The 16,902-nt window shown below is 42.9% G+C and overlaps 3 protein-coding genes across 3 annotated transcripts in view; 1 reads left to right on the top strand and 2 right to left on the bottom strand.

The window, feature by feature from the left end:
• Window positions 1-356: 356 nt before the first annotated feature.
• Window positions 357-3,178, bottom strand: DERPC (DERPC proline and glycine rich nuclear protein). Its single transcript, XM_056811286.1, has one exon. It carries the CDS (start codon window positions 3,176-3,178, stop codon window positions 1,136-1,138), a length of 2,043 nt encoding a protein of 680 aa, XP_056667264.1. The 3' UTR covers window positions 357-1,135.
• CHTF8 (chromosome transmission fidelity factor 8) lies at window positions 357-10,833 on the bottom strand. The gene is made up of 4 exons (XM_001366701.4): window positions 10,719-10,833; window positions 4,171-4,229; window positions 3,794-3,911; window positions 357-3,399 (listed from the first exon to the last, which is right to left on the bottom strand). Exons 2-4 carry the CDS (start codon window positions 4,191-4,193, stop codon window positions 3,175-3,177), a joined length of 366 nt encoding a protein of 121 aa, XP_001366738.1. The 5' UTR covers window positions 4,194-4,229; window positions 10,719-10,833; the 3' UTR covers window positions 357-3,174.
• The window catches only part of UTP4 (UTP4 small subunit processome component), a 30,936-nt gene continuing 24,742 nt past the window's right edge, over window positions 10,709-16,902 (top strand). Inside the window, exons 1-2 of the mRNA XM_001366761.4 lie at window positions 10,709-10,961; window positions 12,770-12,930. Of these exons, the coding sequence (XP_001366798.4) occupies window positions 10,724-10,961; window positions 12,770-12,930 (399 nt within the window). The 5' untranslated portion in view covers window positions 10,709-10,723. The remainder of the gene's footprint in view (window positions 10,962-12,769; window positions 12,931-16,902) is intronic.

A 16,902-nucleotide genomic window follows, 5' to 3' on the forward strand; every position in this document is an offset into this window, starting at 1 on the left:
TCTCTCTCTGGTTTATTTGCCATCCAATCACTTTCCCAGGTAATTTCCAACAGAAACTCAATTTAAGTGACAAAAACCGTCAAAGGTGATTATGCATTTAGCTCTGGACAAAATTAAAGAGATTAAGAGATTATGTACATGTGGGATCCTAAATCACGTTGTAATTCGGGTCAAAATCCTTGGTGAATGATCAGAAAGTCCTAGTTGGGAACACAAGCTTAAGCTTTCTTATACCTACAGTAGCAAAAGCAGCTAGACCAGCTATACAGAAGAGAATGTATGACCAACTTCAGCGAAAACAAAACCTCATGGGTGAGGTTCCTTCCCCCGTGCCAGGTAACAAAATGCTCAAAATCGGCAACCTCCCATCCCATTTATTAAAGAAACAGTAAGAAATGATATATTGTAGAATGAAACACCAACAATGCCTTCATAGCAGGCTGAAAAGCAGTGATTATTCCCCTCCCCCTCCCCTTTACGTCCCATCCCCCCCCACCCCCAGGTCCCAGAGCCAACATCAATTCAAAATCTTGAGGTTCTTTGATTGGGAGTAACAGTAGCAAGAAGGGCAGGCGAGAGGCTGCTTCACAACTTTAGCCTCCCATGAATTCCAGAGGTGGCTGATGTCCAGTTTGTGGCATAAAGAAATAAGCTTTACTTAGAACTGGAAAGGACTATTCAGTCAGAGCTGCTCTTTACAAAGTTACTGAGTAATGTTTGAAACTGGAACACAACAAAAGCAGCTACCTGGGTTTCTCTGGTAGGGAAAAGATGGTAGTACAGAATGAGCTGGGACTGGCAGGCCTATGCATCCCTGAGGAAAAGTCCAGGAGAACAATCCAAGAAATGAGTAAGAAAGAGAGAACTCGGCACAAAGCAGTGAGAAAGCACCACAGGCTCCAGGACACTGGGAGTCTTCTCCCCATCCTTAGGCTTGGGCTTGCTTGCCTGCCAGAGTCCTTGTGTCACAAGCAAAACGAAGATTCCATCTTCATTGGAGAAATGAGCCGTGGAAAGAAATGGCCATCAAGTCATGCCACAGTCTGGTCTGGCCTTTAGGTCACAGCTCTTTCCATCTTGCCCAGAGCCATGGTACCTTATAGCCAATGTAGCCTAGGCGGGAGGGTAGCAATCTCTAAGGTGGCAGCATTCCATTTGAGTACATTGCAGCCAATGGGCCTCCTGGTCTAGGAAAAGCATTTGGGCTGGGGCCGGAAAGGCTTCCACTCCTAGGAAATGGTACCACAGTCTTTAATATGGGGCCATTGACCCTAGGAAAAGATGGGTTTATACCCAGGGGACCAGATGGCCTTGGAAAAGGAGCTGGGTTTATGCCTGGGGCACTTGCTGGTGTGGGACCTAGTGAACCAGCAGCAGACCTGGGAAATGGGACTTGACTAGGACCTAGTGGGCCAGTGGATCTTGGGAAAGTAGCTGGACTTGGGCCTTGCAGTCCAACTGATCTTGGGAAGTTAGCTGGGTTTGGGCCCAGGGGACCAGATGACCTTGGAAAAATTGCTGTACTGGTAGCCTGAAGACCAGCAGAACGTGGAAAGGTAGGTGGGTTTGAATTGAGTGAGCTGGTTGCCTGGGAAAACGTAGCTGGGTTCAAGCCTGCAGGATTTGTCCCCCTTGGAAAGGGAGCCGAGTTTACACCCAAGGGGCCAGTCGGCCTTGAGAAAGGAGCTGAATTAGGACCTAAGGGACCAGTAGCCCTTGGCATAGGAGAGGAATTTGGACCTGGAAGGCCAACTATTCTAGAGCCAGGACCTGAGTTGTGACCTATAGGACCTGTTGCTCTTGTCATGGAAGATGGATTTGGACCCATATTTCCAGATGATTGTGAGAAAGAAGCTGAATTTGCTCCAAGAAGGCCAGCTGCTCTTAAAATGGGAGCAAGATCCATACCTAGAGATCCAGATGTTCTCAAATCAAGCCCAGATCCTGTGCCCATGAGACCAGCAGCTCTCAAATTGGGACCAGCCCCTGATCCCAAGAGAGCATTTGCCCTGGGATCCAGATTAGGGCCCTGGCCTGTTCCCAGGCCTACTCTTGGGTTAAGACCAGGGCCTGGTCCTGGGACACCTGCTCTTGGGTTGGGACCAAGACCAGGACCTGTACCAGCGCCTAGGCTACCAACTCTAGAGTTAGGACCAAGGCCTGTGCCCAGAAATCCACTTGCCCTGGGATCAGGAACATGCCCTGTGTTTGAAAGACCACTGGTCCTTAGGTTGAGACCTGGTCCTGCACCCAGGCCACCTGCTCCAAGGCCACCTGCACCCAGGCCTCCTGCCCCCAGGCCACCTGCTCCAAGGCCACCTACGCCTAAGCCGCCTGAGCCCAGACTGCCTGTGCCAATACTGCCTGCTCCCAGGCCGCCTGTGCCAACAGCACCTGCTCCCAAGCCACTCATGCCCATGCCACCTGCTCCTAGGCCACCTGCACCCAGGCCACCCATTCTAGAATTAGGACCAAGGCCAGTAGTACCCAAGAACCCACTTCCTCTAGGGTCAGGACCAGAGCCTGTGCCCATATGGCCACCAGTCCTTAGGTTTGGGCCAAGACCTGTGCCTAGTGAACCTGCTGTCCTCAAGTCAGGACCAGGACCTGTGCCCAGACCACCTGTTCTGGGATCAAGACCTGCACCCAGAAGACCACTTGCTCTTGGGTTAGACATAGGGCCTGCACTGGGGAGTCCACCTGGCCTAGGATTAGGCATAGGACCTGTGTTTGTGAGCCCACTCGGTCTAGGGTTAGACATAGGACCAGTTCCAGTGCCAATACCTGCTCTAGGATTTAGACCTGAACCAAGTGGGCCACCTGACCTTGGGAAAGGAACTGAGCTTGTGCTTGGAGGATTCATCCCCCTTGGAAAAGGAACCACGTTTGAGTCACGGGCACCAGCTGGGAAGGAAGGCGGACATGAAGCCAATGAGCCAGATGGCTTTGGAAAAGGAGCTGGATTTCTGGCAAGGGGGCCAGTTGGGAACCGAGTCAGATTTCCACCAAGAACACTGGCTATTAGAAAAGGATCAGGGTTTACCCCCATTGTGTTGCCTGCATTCAAAACAGGAGCCATCGGTGAACCAAGAGTACCATCTATCCGTCCTCGGGGTGGGAATGGGGCACGAGTCCAGGGAGTTGGCCGCTCTCTAGAAAAAATCCTTGGTTCTTTCATACTTTCTTGGGAACGTTGGTGATAATGGGTTTTGGGCGAGTTTTGAAGAGAATCTTGTTCTTTATTAGAGCTTTCACTAGGTACCGAGTTCCTGTCTGTCTGCCACTTTCATCACATTCCTGTTCCCCAGAACCACTTTTTACCAGGACAGCAAATGGCTTCTCCAAACGGATAATTTTCCCATATAGGATATGATGCCCCACAATCAGCACAGGAATTCCCTTTAAGGAAAACAAAAACAAAAACAAGATACCTGAGGTTCAGAGCAATATAAAACACTCAGGCATCCCCATCAATCTGTTCAGGTCTTTCGCCTTACTCCTTGACATTTCTCACTGCATCATGACTGAGATTTGCTAACCCTCCCCCTGTGCATTTCCCAGTCACCAAGAAAAATAAATTTTCCATCTTTAGAAATACAATGTCTCCAGTTACCCCAAAGTAAAATTTCTCTGATGTTTCAGAGGTAGGGGAGGAGCATGACTGGATTCCTGAGGACATTAGTCAGACCTCACATAACAAACCTTAGGGCAGTCCCCACTCCGGGTTCTGGGAGGGCCACCTTACTGTGGCTTGTTTTCTGAGGCGTTAGGCAGATAAGGAAAGCCCCCTCACCTCGGTGGTGTAATGTAGGTCTCCCAGGAGGTTTCCAGCTAATCCAGTGCTGTAGCGAGCCTCGATCTCCCCCTGTAGCTCCATCAGCACCCATTCTGCCAAGCCTCCAGCCCCAGCACTGCAAGCAAAGGGCTGGTGGTTACAATATTTTTGAGGGGTGAAGGATGGACATTATACCACCCATAAAAGGCTCAGCCATTCTTTTTTATCAAGTTTATTGGAAAGTGGGTAGTGTTAGGCACTGAACTAAAGGTTGAAATGCAAGGATCTGCACAGATGCACTCTGGGATCTTAGCTCTTTCAGAAAAACATCAAACCTATCCAACCCCAACTATTTACCCTACAATGAAAAAAGGTACCAAGATGTTTTCACTCACCTGGAAACCACAATTTGCACCATCGGTTTTTTCGCTTAGGAAAGCCAACTGAAGACAAGCTAAGAAGAAAAAGGAAAAACAATTATATAAGGTCAGCTCAATGTTTTCTTCTTTGCTAAACAGGATTAAAAAAAAAATAACTTCAAGATAGCTTTTTTCCGGGGATATGATATAAACTTCATTAACTCTCTTTCCCTGCCCAATCACCATAGATCAAACACCCCCCCCCCCCCTTTACCTTCAGTATTAGAATCAATACTGCCTAAGAGCTAAACAATTGGAGTTAAGTGACTTCCCCAGGGCCACACAGCTAGTAAATATCTGAGGCCAGATTTGCAACCCATGACCTCTGGTCTCTAGGTCTGACTTGATCTACTAAGCCACCCAGTTGCCCCCACCCATGGATTACTTTAAAAAACAAAATGTCTCCAACAAAAGCTATGGCAATAAAATGGCCATAGCTTCATTTGAAACTTTCTGGCAAATGTTTTAGGTATTCATTCCAACTAAAGTCCATATCACATCCCAGACAAGGGAAAAAGCATACAGACTGTACTAAGATTTGTCTTATACAACAGTGTCATCTTGTGGCAAATTCAAGTACTGTTCAAGAGGAAGGTTAAATGGGATAAAGACTAAATTACATTTTTTTGAAATGCATGTCCTGATCATAACACATGGAAGATTTATTTACCTTACTAGGCCTGTTTCTTTGAAGATTAAAAAAAAAACTTTTAAGCATGGACTTCTAAGAGCTTAAAACGTTTATTTACAAAACTCATGAGAAAATACACAAAACTGAAATAATCATAAAATTTCACTATACTTCTAGGTTACAAACATCAGGAGGAAAAAAGGACCATGTAAAAGAATTATTAATGGCAAGATATTAAACACAAATTAGAGTCAGTCAAAAGTACAATGGGAAAAAATAACAAGAATATAATGGTGCATGGTTTCTAAAAATCCTGCAGACAAGACAGTGTAAGCATTGTCCTCATTTAACATATTAGAAAATTTGAGATTGAGGTTAATTTTTTTTTAAGTGTTCAAATTCAAACCCAGGTTTCTGAATTCCAGTCCATCTTTCTTTTTATTCTACCACATTAGAGAATCTGATTGGAACTTAAAACTAAACTAGAGTTTCTGAAGAATAAGATGTAATTCAACCCAAGAAGCTATAAGGCAGTTAGTTAATCAGACAAGAAGGTATCAGTAATATACTTAAAAAGAAAGATTTCTGGGTTTGAAAAGCAACTCACTATTTCCACAGAAAAAACACATTTCTATAAATTAAAAAAAAATTAACACTTACATTTGTGGAAATAGGAAAATTTTAATCACAAATTAAAAGCAGACTAAAAAGCTGGAAAGCCTAAATGTGGGGTGGGGAGTGGGATCTAAAGGTTTTGGGTCTAGACTTAGAAGAGGTAGTTAATAGATGGCATTATATACCACTTGCTATGTTTGCAAAGAGCTTTACAAATATTATGTCATTTGATCCTCACAATAGCCCTGTGGCAGGTTCTGTTATCTCCATTTTACAAATGAGAACTAATTTTAATCAGAAGTTAAATGGCTTTAGACTAGAACTCTATCCACTTCGCCACCTAGTGGCTAGAAACTTTACGACTGAAGATGTGATTTTTCTACCTAGATGAGTATGTCATAGTATAAGAAAGCAGATGGCTGCAGAGAAGCAGCAGAGTACTCTGGAGGTGAAGCAACAGTACCTTTTGTCTTAACATTCTACTAAGCTTTTTAATTCAAAAAGCAGCATCTAACATTTTGTTCTTTGTGGCCAAATAAAGCAACTATATGTCTCAGATTTCTGGCATGTACTGATTTCAAAGTCAATTACTTGACAATGATGATAAAAGTCTTTACTGTGCCACATGACTAGATTTTGGGCTCAGATGTGGTCACCAATTATATTAGAAAATCAATGGGGAAGGGGTTGGTTTCTAATTAAAGAATCAAAGGGGTCCTAATAGAATAAAAATCAACCCCCAAGGGCAAATATACATATTTAATTAGATTATGGATAAGATATAAGGTACTCCCACCAGCTTCCTGGCAAAGAACAGCAACCCAGGAAGAATAATTTATAACATTTTTTTGGGGGGGGGGGGATGTGGATTTCCTCATTAGTCACTAAATGAAATGGGGTGGAAAGGCAATAAGAACTTCAAATTATTGGCTAGCAAGCATAAACTGAGAATAGAGCACAGAAATAATTCAGATATCTGTTCTGAAAGGCTAACTTCACACATTACATTTGTACACTAAAGAAAGCAAAAGGAATCATAGGATTTGGGTCCAGAAAAGAGCATTTTGATGATCCTCTGATTTCAGAGATCATCTAAGTAATTTTTTCCTTGTATAGATGAAGAACTTGAGGTTCACAGATTTAATGATTTACCCAAGATTATACAAATAGATTATAATAGTATGCTATTTTCCCAATTACGTTCTAATTTTTCTCTCCAAGACCATAGCCAGGTTTAGCCCTTATCTCATGACTTCATACATAATCTTCTTAGCATATGCTCCTGCAAAATTAATATTACTAAAAACTTACACTCAGCTTGGGTATTTAAGCATCTGTCAGGTATTATTTTAGAAAAGATCAGAAGCTATTGAATAACAAACCTGATTTGGTAATATTTGGGGGTATATGGTCTATTCCCCAGAATAATAGACCATATAGTTTACAGTTAACTGGCAAAGAAATATCTTGACTCTGCCTCAGAATACAGATATCTCTTATCATAAAACTGTATGCTATCTATTCTTTCTTGCTTTTTGATGTCTGTTACTGCTACTTCAGGTGTCTATTTTTTAGGGGTTGGGTAGGCCAAAAGATTAGGGCTCATTTTACTTAGTCTAGTGTTTGGAGTATAATGGTAGGGGGATGCTGAAGAACAAAGAGGTTCCAATCTATGCCTCTCTAGAAAGTGAGTTTAAAGGGAATGTGATATTAAGGCATTTTTTTGCTAAAGAAAAAAGGCACAGAGATTAGAGCATAGACCAAATCTTGTTAAAACAAAAAGCATTCACAATGAAAACTATGACAAAAAGACTTCCAAGTCACAAACTACTTATAATTCAAGCATTATACAATCTGGGAAAATACCTAGGTCAAGCCTTTGAAACTAAAAATTTGACAGTACTGAAGTAATATTTCAAAGGCAGATTTTGAATTATAAACTATATAGATCCATTGTTATGCAAAATGAATTAAATGCAGGTCAATGGAAGTGCTCCTCAAATTCACTTCAGTTTTTTCCTACAAGTTAACTAGGAAACATAAATCTAATGTCATTTAGAAGTGGCAATTCACTTTTTAAACTTACTTTCTGTTAAGAATTCTAAGACAGAAGAACAAAGGCTAGGCAATTGAGGTTACATGACTTGCCCAGGGTCACAGAGATAGGAAGTGTTTCAGGCCAGATTTGAGAAAGGTCCTCCCAAGTTTCAGGCCTAACTATCCACTGAACTGTCCTAGAGAATTGAATTTTGATAAGATTATGACTTAATTTTAGACCTTGAGCCATTAACAAAAATATTCAAATCCACAAAAGTAATCCAGCTCTGGTGAGGTGAAAGTGTATTGAATAACAAGAGGTAGTTAGAAAAACTGCTGTTTTAAAAAGGTTTGGGGTGTATTGGGTAAGGTTAATGACTGGATTTATACTTTGGAGAAAATGCTTTTTCATTTCTTGGTAACTTTACTTCTAATATTTAAAATATCAATATGCTTTATAAACAACTTTATCCTAATGGCATTCATTCATAAACTGATTGAGCACCTAAGGCACTGCAGTGAAAACAAGATACTATGTTGTGGGAGAGGAACAAAAAAAATCTGCAAGAATATGACTATGAGGAATTAATGTCCAAGTAGGATTAACTGATTTTCACAAGGATGTCAGTTGGCTGAGGAAAAAAATCCTACACAATTATTTTACATAATATAACTTCAAATACTGTGAATTTGAATATATGCCATCACTTTAGGGGATTCATTCTTTACACTAATCAGGACCTAGCTGTAGTTCCCTAAAATACTGAACCCTTCTTGGTACTTTAGATCCTGAAAAACTGCATATCCCATTTAAAAAATCTTTAGGAAAGGGGTTATCCTAGAAACTGGTTTCACACTAGCATATTCCCAAAGACTGAAGCATTCAATCTAAAATACATACTTTTGTTAGGACAAGATGGACTTAAAATGAAATTGGTTTATTGGTTACCTTTGATTTTAGGCAAGTCTCTTAGTCTCACTAAACTTCAGATTTCTAATTTTGAAAATTAGTACTAAAAAATAAAATGATGCTCATGTCAAAAAAAGTATCATATACTTAAGTAACTCCCTGGAGAAAAAGGTGCTATTCGTAAAGCCTGAAGGACTACTTAACTCCTAGCCAATGGTTTTGTGTAAATATAAAAGCCAAAAATTTTTAAAAAGGAATACTTTGTGGATATTTCACTTATTCATTCAAATGATGATCCTTCAATTCACTTTATGATCTTAGGCTTCCCTTTTCTTAATACCAGCTTTAAATTTCAATTATTTAATTTTTAAAGTTAATTTTTTCAACTCTTTCCAAAACTTTCCCTACAAAGTTTGTGATACAAAACTTTAGCTGAGAATGTATCTAGTGCCAGTTTTATAGTATAGAAAGAAATAGAACTTAATTTATATTGGCTTCATCTTTAACTTTTACTTGAAGATCCAAGTTAATTTAATCTTAATAGCTTTCTGTACTACTCTAGAAATTTCCTTAAAATAACAATAGCTAACATTTAGTGCTTACTATATGCAAGGCACTTTGCTTAGAACTTTATAACTATTTCATTTTAATGGGTACCATTTTCAAAGTAGCTTCAGAACATTATATAAATGGAAGAGTGCTGGATTTAGTCAGAGGGTTTAGGCTTTAATCTCACCTTTTCATCTTTCTACCCATGTAACCTTGTAAAAGTTATTTAATTTGGGGGTAGGTGGGATGTGTCTCAGCTTCCTCAGTAATAAAATGAAAGGGTTCAAAACTACATAGCCCCTAAGAAATGACAGGAGCAAAAGAAAATTGGTTTACCACCAGTCTGATTCACAAAATAAGATTGGGATGGACAATTTCTATTCTGAAAATGAAATTTTCTGTGTTTTCCTCCAAAAACGAACAATTAATGTGATTTTAAAAATACAGATGAAAGGGAGATGAAATCTTTTTATTAAGTGTTTTCATGGTATGGTGACTGGAACCAGGCTGCCTGGGGATCAAAAGGCATCCTGTCTACTGACAGGCTTATATATGGGAGTTCTAGCCATGCTTCTTCCATTCGAATGGACAGACCCTGTCCCCCCTCCCCCCATAAGGGCTGTGATGTGCATGTAGAACTGAATGTTTCTGAACTTTTCATCAGGGAGGGATGGTTTCAAAAATGTGTGTGGAAACTATGTATACACGTGTTACTTTCACAGCACACTTCAGGGATATTTAGGATCCCGCTCCTCCACACGATCAACTACTGGTATTTGCAGATAGATGCTTGCTGGCAAACTTGCTTCTGTCGATCTGTCCAAATCCTCCACTACTCAGACAAACCCTGTGTCCTTGGCCCTCTTTTCCTCTCTCAAGATTCCTTTAATGCATTTCTCCCCAACCCGTAATATCCTTCTCAGAGAAAGATTTCTTCTCCATCGGGTCCCTATTCGCCCTCCCAGGGTCGTCCCCCCACCCCACCCCCCACCTATCTTCTCCCCCGCCCCTCCCCCTCCATGTTGGACCCCGGCCCCGCACCCCACTCTAGCCCAGAGGTTCCCGCTCCTCCAGCCAGCTTCTCCCCCGCCCCCGTCTCCGCCCCCGTCTCCTCCCTTTCCCTCCACTTCCTGAGTCCACTCTCCTCCCTCTCTTCTTCCTCTTCCTGGGATCCCTCCAAATGGTCCCCTTCCACTTCCTGGATCCCTTCTCCATCCAAGTTCCCAGTCCCTTCCACATTCCTTCCTCCTCCTCGACCACACCGCCGGGCTTCCACTCCAGCCCGCTCCTGCCCCCCACATACTCATCTTCCCCCGACCCACGTGCCGCTCTCCAGCCCGCCCAGCGCCAACCCCCGGGCCACCTTTGCCTCCGCCTCTGCCGCGGCCTCGGGCCCCTTCATGCATCCGCCCCGGCCCCGCGTGCTACCGCCTCCGAGCCCCTTCTCGCTCCCAAGTACTGGAGCCCGCCCCAATCCACTCCCGCCCCCGCTCCGGCTCCGGCTCGGCTATGCTCGCCCCCGGCCGCCCGCCCGCGCTCGTTCTCGCTTCCTTCTCCCTCCCCCGCCTGACCGCCCGCGCTCGCTCCCGCTCCCTCCTCTCAGGTTCAGCCCCTCCCGTCGCCGTCCCCGAGCCCGCCATTCTTCTTCCCGCGCCGTCCTTCCTCCCTGGGCCGCCAGCTCCCTCCTTCTCGCCCTCCCGCCGCCGCGTCCCACCGAGTCCCGGCCCTCGCCTCCCGGGCCCCTTCCGCTCCCCCTCCCGCACTCCCCGCCCGGGGCCTGACCTGCAATGGCGGCCGCCGAACGCGGCGCCTCGCGGCCAACGGGCGACAACCGAACCTCCCGCCGCCGCCGTCCGCCGCCGCTAACACTGTCTGCGCACTTCCGGCTCCGTGGGGTTGGCGACTACTTCCGGGGTCAAAGCGCGCGCACGTGGTGCGAGGTCGAGGCCGGGTGGGGAGGGGAGCGCACTATAGTCCGAGACGCTGGGCTGGAGGCCGGAGCCCGGAACCCGGAGGCCGACGGTGGTGAGTTTGAGGGGATGGACTGGGGCAGGGAACGACCCCTGCCTCTTTGTTGGGGAGAAGGATCCCCACTCCGCGTGGCAGCTGGCTCCGAGAGACACCCCCCCTCTAAATTGTCGGGGGGCGGCTACAGGGTCGTTTCGTTCCCAGAGCCCGGCATGCATACAGCAGGCGCTTACTAAGAGTTGGCTGACCTACAATAAGAGCTGGTGCTGCCCATGATTTAAGTGGGAAATTCAGATTTGTAAAAGCACTTGTGTATATGTGGTGTGTATGCGCGTGCGCGCGCCGTTATTACCCCCATTCTACAGACAGGCAAACTGACTTGGCCACCATCACCGGCCAGGAAGCTCCTGAGACTGAATTCCAACTCAGGTCTTCCGACTTCCAGGTCCCGCGCCCCATCCAATCGGGCACCTGGCCGCTTGTGAATTATGGAGGGATTTGTGTACCTGTCAGAGGATGCAAGGCATCTTTCATTTGACAGATGGATAAACTGAGGTTCAGAGAAGCGACTGAGTGGAGTCACCTAAAATCAGAGGACTTTGAATCCATCGGTTTTTTCCGCCACTTATACCACCGTCCTTACCCTTTTGTAGACTAAGTCAAGGATAAGATGGATCCTTGAATTTAGAACTGAAAGGTACACTGACCAACTTCATCAGTGAATGAATACCATTTTCCATCTTTGTATCTCCATATTCCAGTGCCCAGCACTTAGATCTACCTCTTTGGTACATTGTTGCATTTTGCTGAATATGTGTTGAATTGGCAAGAATGGAGGATGAGCCCTTGCTGAATTCTGTAAGAATATAAGGTTGTCTTCTAGGAGGCATTAATAAACGTTCGTGGAAATAGAATTTCAAAAAGTCATTACAGTGGGCTGGATATTCCTTCTTAGGACTTCTCTTTCCTTGGCTATTTTCTAAAATCTTTTGCCAGTAATAACTTAGGTTTACCTTGTTTTAAGGTTTACAAAGTGCTTTCTTCACAAGAATCCTGTAAGCAAAGTTCTACAAGTATCATCATCAGATGAGGAAATTGAAGCTCAGAGGACTTAAAGTGATTTTACCTCTGGTGACAAATTCAGGAATGCCAGGGATAGGATTCAAATCTGGAGCTTCAGACTTCGGAGAGTTTGCTTTTTACTGTTTGATCTCTGATTATCTCCCCACCATTGATGAACAGCCTAACCTCAGGAGCAGAACAATTCTACCTTCCTAGCTATTCTACTCTGGGCCAGTCATTTAACCTCTGACCCTTTGTTTCTTTATCTTTAAATTGGGCACAAACCTGGAATTCTGTGTGTCCTCATCTTCAATTAGTGGAACCCCTGATTTCCTACAGGAGGTCTGTCCTCATCTTCCCCACCCCCTACTCCCCAGGCTACTTTGTATTCACTTGGCAAGTTCGATGTATTATTTTTCTGCATTCATGTTGCACATTGATCTCCTCCTCCTAGTTTAATATAAGCTACTTTTTGTCTTTCTCCTTGGTACATGGCACAGCTCCTGGCACACAGTAGGTACTTATAATTGCTTGCTTTTTCCTTTGAATCCTGCTTTGTCAGTTCTTCAGACTTAGTACCTACCATGTCGTAATTACTATGCTAAGCGTGGGGAATACAAGAAAAGGTAGAGGACTGTCTTTACTCTGAGGTGCTCTGTTATAAAGGACAGAATATTATTGCTAGTTAAATTTTCAGAAATAAGCTCCCTCCAATGTTTGGAGGCATTATTAATGAAATAAAGGCTGCCTTTGTTCCCTCCATGAAGTAAGTGCTTAATAATGAGTTCTGTTTCTGTCCACAGGAATGGGTGAATTTAAGGTTCATCGGGTGCGTTTCTTCAACTATGTCCCTGTGGGGATCCGATGTGTGGCGTACAATCACCAATCCAACAGACTAGCTGTCTCTCGAGTGGATGGCACAGTCGAGATCTACAACCTGGCAGCTAATAGTTTCCAGGAAAAGGTCTGTCGCTTGAGGGCCAATGGGGTCATCTGGGCTAACATCCTCCTTTGTGGAGGAGAGAGCAAAGCCAGGGCTACTCCTCCCCCTCCTGGTGTCTGCTCTTGAAGGAGCCTCTTCTGTTTCATTCCCTTTAGATATCACTTTCTCTGCTGTAAGCACTTGGTCTTTTTGAACTAAAGAGGCCCAAGCCTTTCCCAAGCTCCTTACTTTGGGCTGTTTTGGCTCAACAAAGAGGTCTTCATCTACTGCCATACAGTGGGAAGTATCCTGTGGCTATGTTTTTTGGAGGTCCAGGTTACAGAAGAATTTTGTGTGGGCCAAATCCTTATGAGGACATTGGGGAGAAAAGTGCCATTTCTCTTTTTAGTCTTAGTACTTGTTAGCAATGACTACTTGGGGACTACTGGCCAGAGTCAATCTCTGTTTCACCAAAAATCCAAAACTGTGTTAAAAAGATTGGACTGATTACCTGTTTGGGAAAAACTTTTTGGATGCAGCAACATATACTGCCCAAATGGATTGAAATTGTATAAGCAGCCCATTGAAGTCCTCAGTTATCTTGGAGGAACAAAGATGTGGGTACGGAACTGAGTATGGAGGTTGGACATGACCCATGCTGCACCCTGCTGACAAAGCTTATCTTTTCAGTTTGAGCATCATGACAGGACTGTTTTCTTCAAATCATGGAGCACTAGGAGGACCTCAGAAGAATAATAAAGGCTAGGGACTAAAAGACAGGGTTGGGGAAGAGTTAAACACTTAGGAGATAACTAACCAGGGTGCATTGCCCATGGTTTATTGTGAGTATGAAGTGGCTATGCTTGGCACTAGGGACAGGGATACATCTGAATTCAACAAATGTTTCCTAAGCACCTACTTATTTGCAAAGTGTTATTCTTGGCTTTGAGGGGTGCAGACCAAATTGAAGCAACCCTACCCTTAGGAGCTTAACTTAGATTCTCCTGGGAGTGGAGATAGAGAACCAACTTCCCCCATATCAGTATGGTACAAGGAAAATTAAGGGAGGAGGAACCCAAACTGGAAGAATCAGGGCAGGTGGTACCTGAACTGATGTCAGATTTATACTTCAGGGTGCTTCTTTTGTCCTCTGTAACAGATGTTGGAAGGGAAGAGGCTGAAAACAGGAGGACCAATTAGGAATCTATATAGTCTGGGGGAGAGATCATAATGGTCTAAATTAGAATGGAAGCTGGGTGAGTCCAGAGTTACGAATAGAAGTAACAGAGGAGGCAAACTACTTGGAGAGGGCAGTTGTTCGGCCTTGCATGGACTAGAAGGCCACTATTTTTCCTCACATAGAATCTGTAAAAGTACAGAAGTTTTAGGGTTTGGAATAGGGATGATGAAGAAGTCCACAATAGATGGCCCTGATTTTTTTCTGTAAAGTAGGATTCAGGGCCTCTGAGACATTGGAAGAGATTAGAAGGTTTGGAATAGTTGCCTCAGACCATGGGATGGAGACTCAAAGAAGAATAAAAAGATTCCATGCAGCAGTGAGGGCTCAGGTGAGATTAAATTAATTCATATTGAACCCAATTGGCACAGTGGTGGGATTTCCCTTTGTATTTACAGCTCAAGATTAGACCAGAGGGTGTTAGTAATGGGTATGAACATCGTGAGTGCAGGCAGACTTGAAGGGCAGAAGGATAAAAGAATCAAGGGTGGAAGATGACATATAACAATGAGAGTAAGGGTGAAAGGTGAGTCTGGAACAGAGCTAAAGAATTGGGAATATAGGAAAGCATGAACATAATAGAGATGAAGAGAAGGTAGATCAGAGATGAAAAAAAAAACAGGACTTTGCAGAGAGGGGAACTTGAGAGGTGGCACAATTCCTGACACATGGTTAAGCATTTAAGAAATGCTTGTGGACTTGGCACAGCTCCTCTAGGACAAGTAAGCGAAGAAGCGAAGACAGATGGAGAACCTGAATGCTGTTCTGATATTTGTCAAATAATTTTGAAAGGAAGACCTTTAGTTCATTCTCTGGATTGTTTATTGAGTGTGTCTCAGAGGTTATTGATAAGAATCATTCAAGATGAGAAGGCATGGACTGTTTTGCATTCTTGCTACTGGAAGGAATCTCTCCCCCCCTCCCCCCATCTCAGCTGGGTAATCTCTGGCCATGCTAGCAGGCATTGGGTAATGGAAAGGAATAATGGGCATGGGATCTAGAGGTTTGAGCTTTTTTCCTCACTTTGTCATTGATCAGCTGCTGATTTAGCCTTTCTCTAGACTTCAGCTTTTTCATGTCTGAAATAAGGGAGCTGAAACTACATTGATTATTATTCTGCACCGAAAGAACCTATTAAGGCAGAGGTTGGGAGGTCTGTGAACTTTAAAAAAAAATCTTGCTACTTTATTTCAATAGAATGGGTTTCCTTTGTAATCTTATGTGTTTTATTTTATACACTTAATAACATGATTCTGAGAAGAGGTCTGCCCCAGACTGCCACAAGGGCCATGACAGAGAAAAGTTAGACCCCTGATGTAATGTAAAAATTGAGGAAGCAATATAGTTTAATGGAGAAGCTGGCAGCTCAGTAGTTGGTAAGTGTTTAAAGGATTGAACTTAATTGAATTAGCATCTAAGAGACCTTTTTTTTATGTATTTTTCTCCATCTCTGCTCTTACTTTTCTTTTTCCTAACTAACATTTTTTATTTTTAATTGTTTCAATTAGGTATTTTTTAAAATTCATCCGTCCTTTTGAGATTTCTCTCTCACCTCCCAGAAAAAAAAATAACTCCCCTTACCTTCTGCAGCAAATTCCTAAAGTCTTCAATTCTGTCAAAACAAATGTCCACATTAGCCAGATCAGAAAATGTCTTTTTTGCTTGTTTTTTTGTTTGTTTTTTGTTTTTGGCATTTTAAGCTACCATTACCTCTGTCAAGAGGTGAATAGCTTGTTTCATTCTTTTGGTCTCTTAGCTTATTATTGTGTTGATCAAAGTTCTAAAGACTTTTAGAGTTGTTTTTCTTTGTAACGTTAATCATTTTATACATTTTTTCCTCAAGTTTCGTTCATTTTACTCTTAGTTTATAAAATGTTTTCTCTGAAATTGTCCATTTCATCATTTCTTATGACACAATAATATTCCGTTACATTCATATACCAAAATGTGTTTAGCCATTCCCTAGTAGTAGAACACTCCTTAGTTTCCAATTTTTTACTACTAGGAAAAGATCTGCTATATGTAGTCTTATACATATAGATCCTTTTCCTTTCTTTAATTTCTTTGTGGTATAATTTTAGTAATGACATAGCTGGGCCAATTCTGCTTTTTGAGTACTTGTTTTCTTTAGTGGGTTTTTGTACCTCCCTTTCCATTTGTCCAATTCTCTTTTTTAAGGAGTTACTCTATTGACTTTTTTGTATATCTTTTACTAAATTATTGACTCATTTCTTTTCACACTTTTTCTCCTACTTCTCTTATAATTTGATTTTTTATCTCCTTTTTAAGCACTTCCAATGTGTGTGACATCCCTTCACACTTTCCTTTGAGGCTTCACAGGTTTCCATTTTGACATTGTTGTCTAAGCTTGTGTTTGGGGAAAAGCTGGGTGGCTAAGTGGATGCAGACACTTCCTAGCTGTGTGATCCTCTGTGACTTAACCACCATTGCCTGGCCTTTACCACTCTTCTGCCTTAGAACCAATATTTAATATTGATTCTAAGACAGAAGGCAAGTGTTTAAAAAAAAATAAGTGTGTATTTTGATCTTACAAATCATTAATGTAACTTTCTATGGTCAGAGTTTTGTTTTTTCCTTTTGCTCGTTTTTCTAGTCTGAACATATCAATTGGGGAATGACTTGTATTTTTTTTTTTAACCCTTACCTTCAGTCTTGGAGTCAATACTGTGTATTGGTTCCAAGGCAGAAGAGTGGTAAGGGCTAGGCAATGGGGGTCAAGTGACTTGCCCAGGGTCACACAGCTGGGAAGTGTCTGA

Source organism: Monodelphis domestica, chromosome 1 (genome assembly GCF_027887165.1).
Source record: "Monodelphis domestica isolate mMonDom1 chromosome 1, mMonDom1.pri, whole genome shotgun sequence".
Classification (NCBI taxonomy): Eukaryota; Metazoa; Chordata; class Mammalia; order Didelphimorphia; family Didelphidae; genus Monodelphis; species Monodelphis domestica.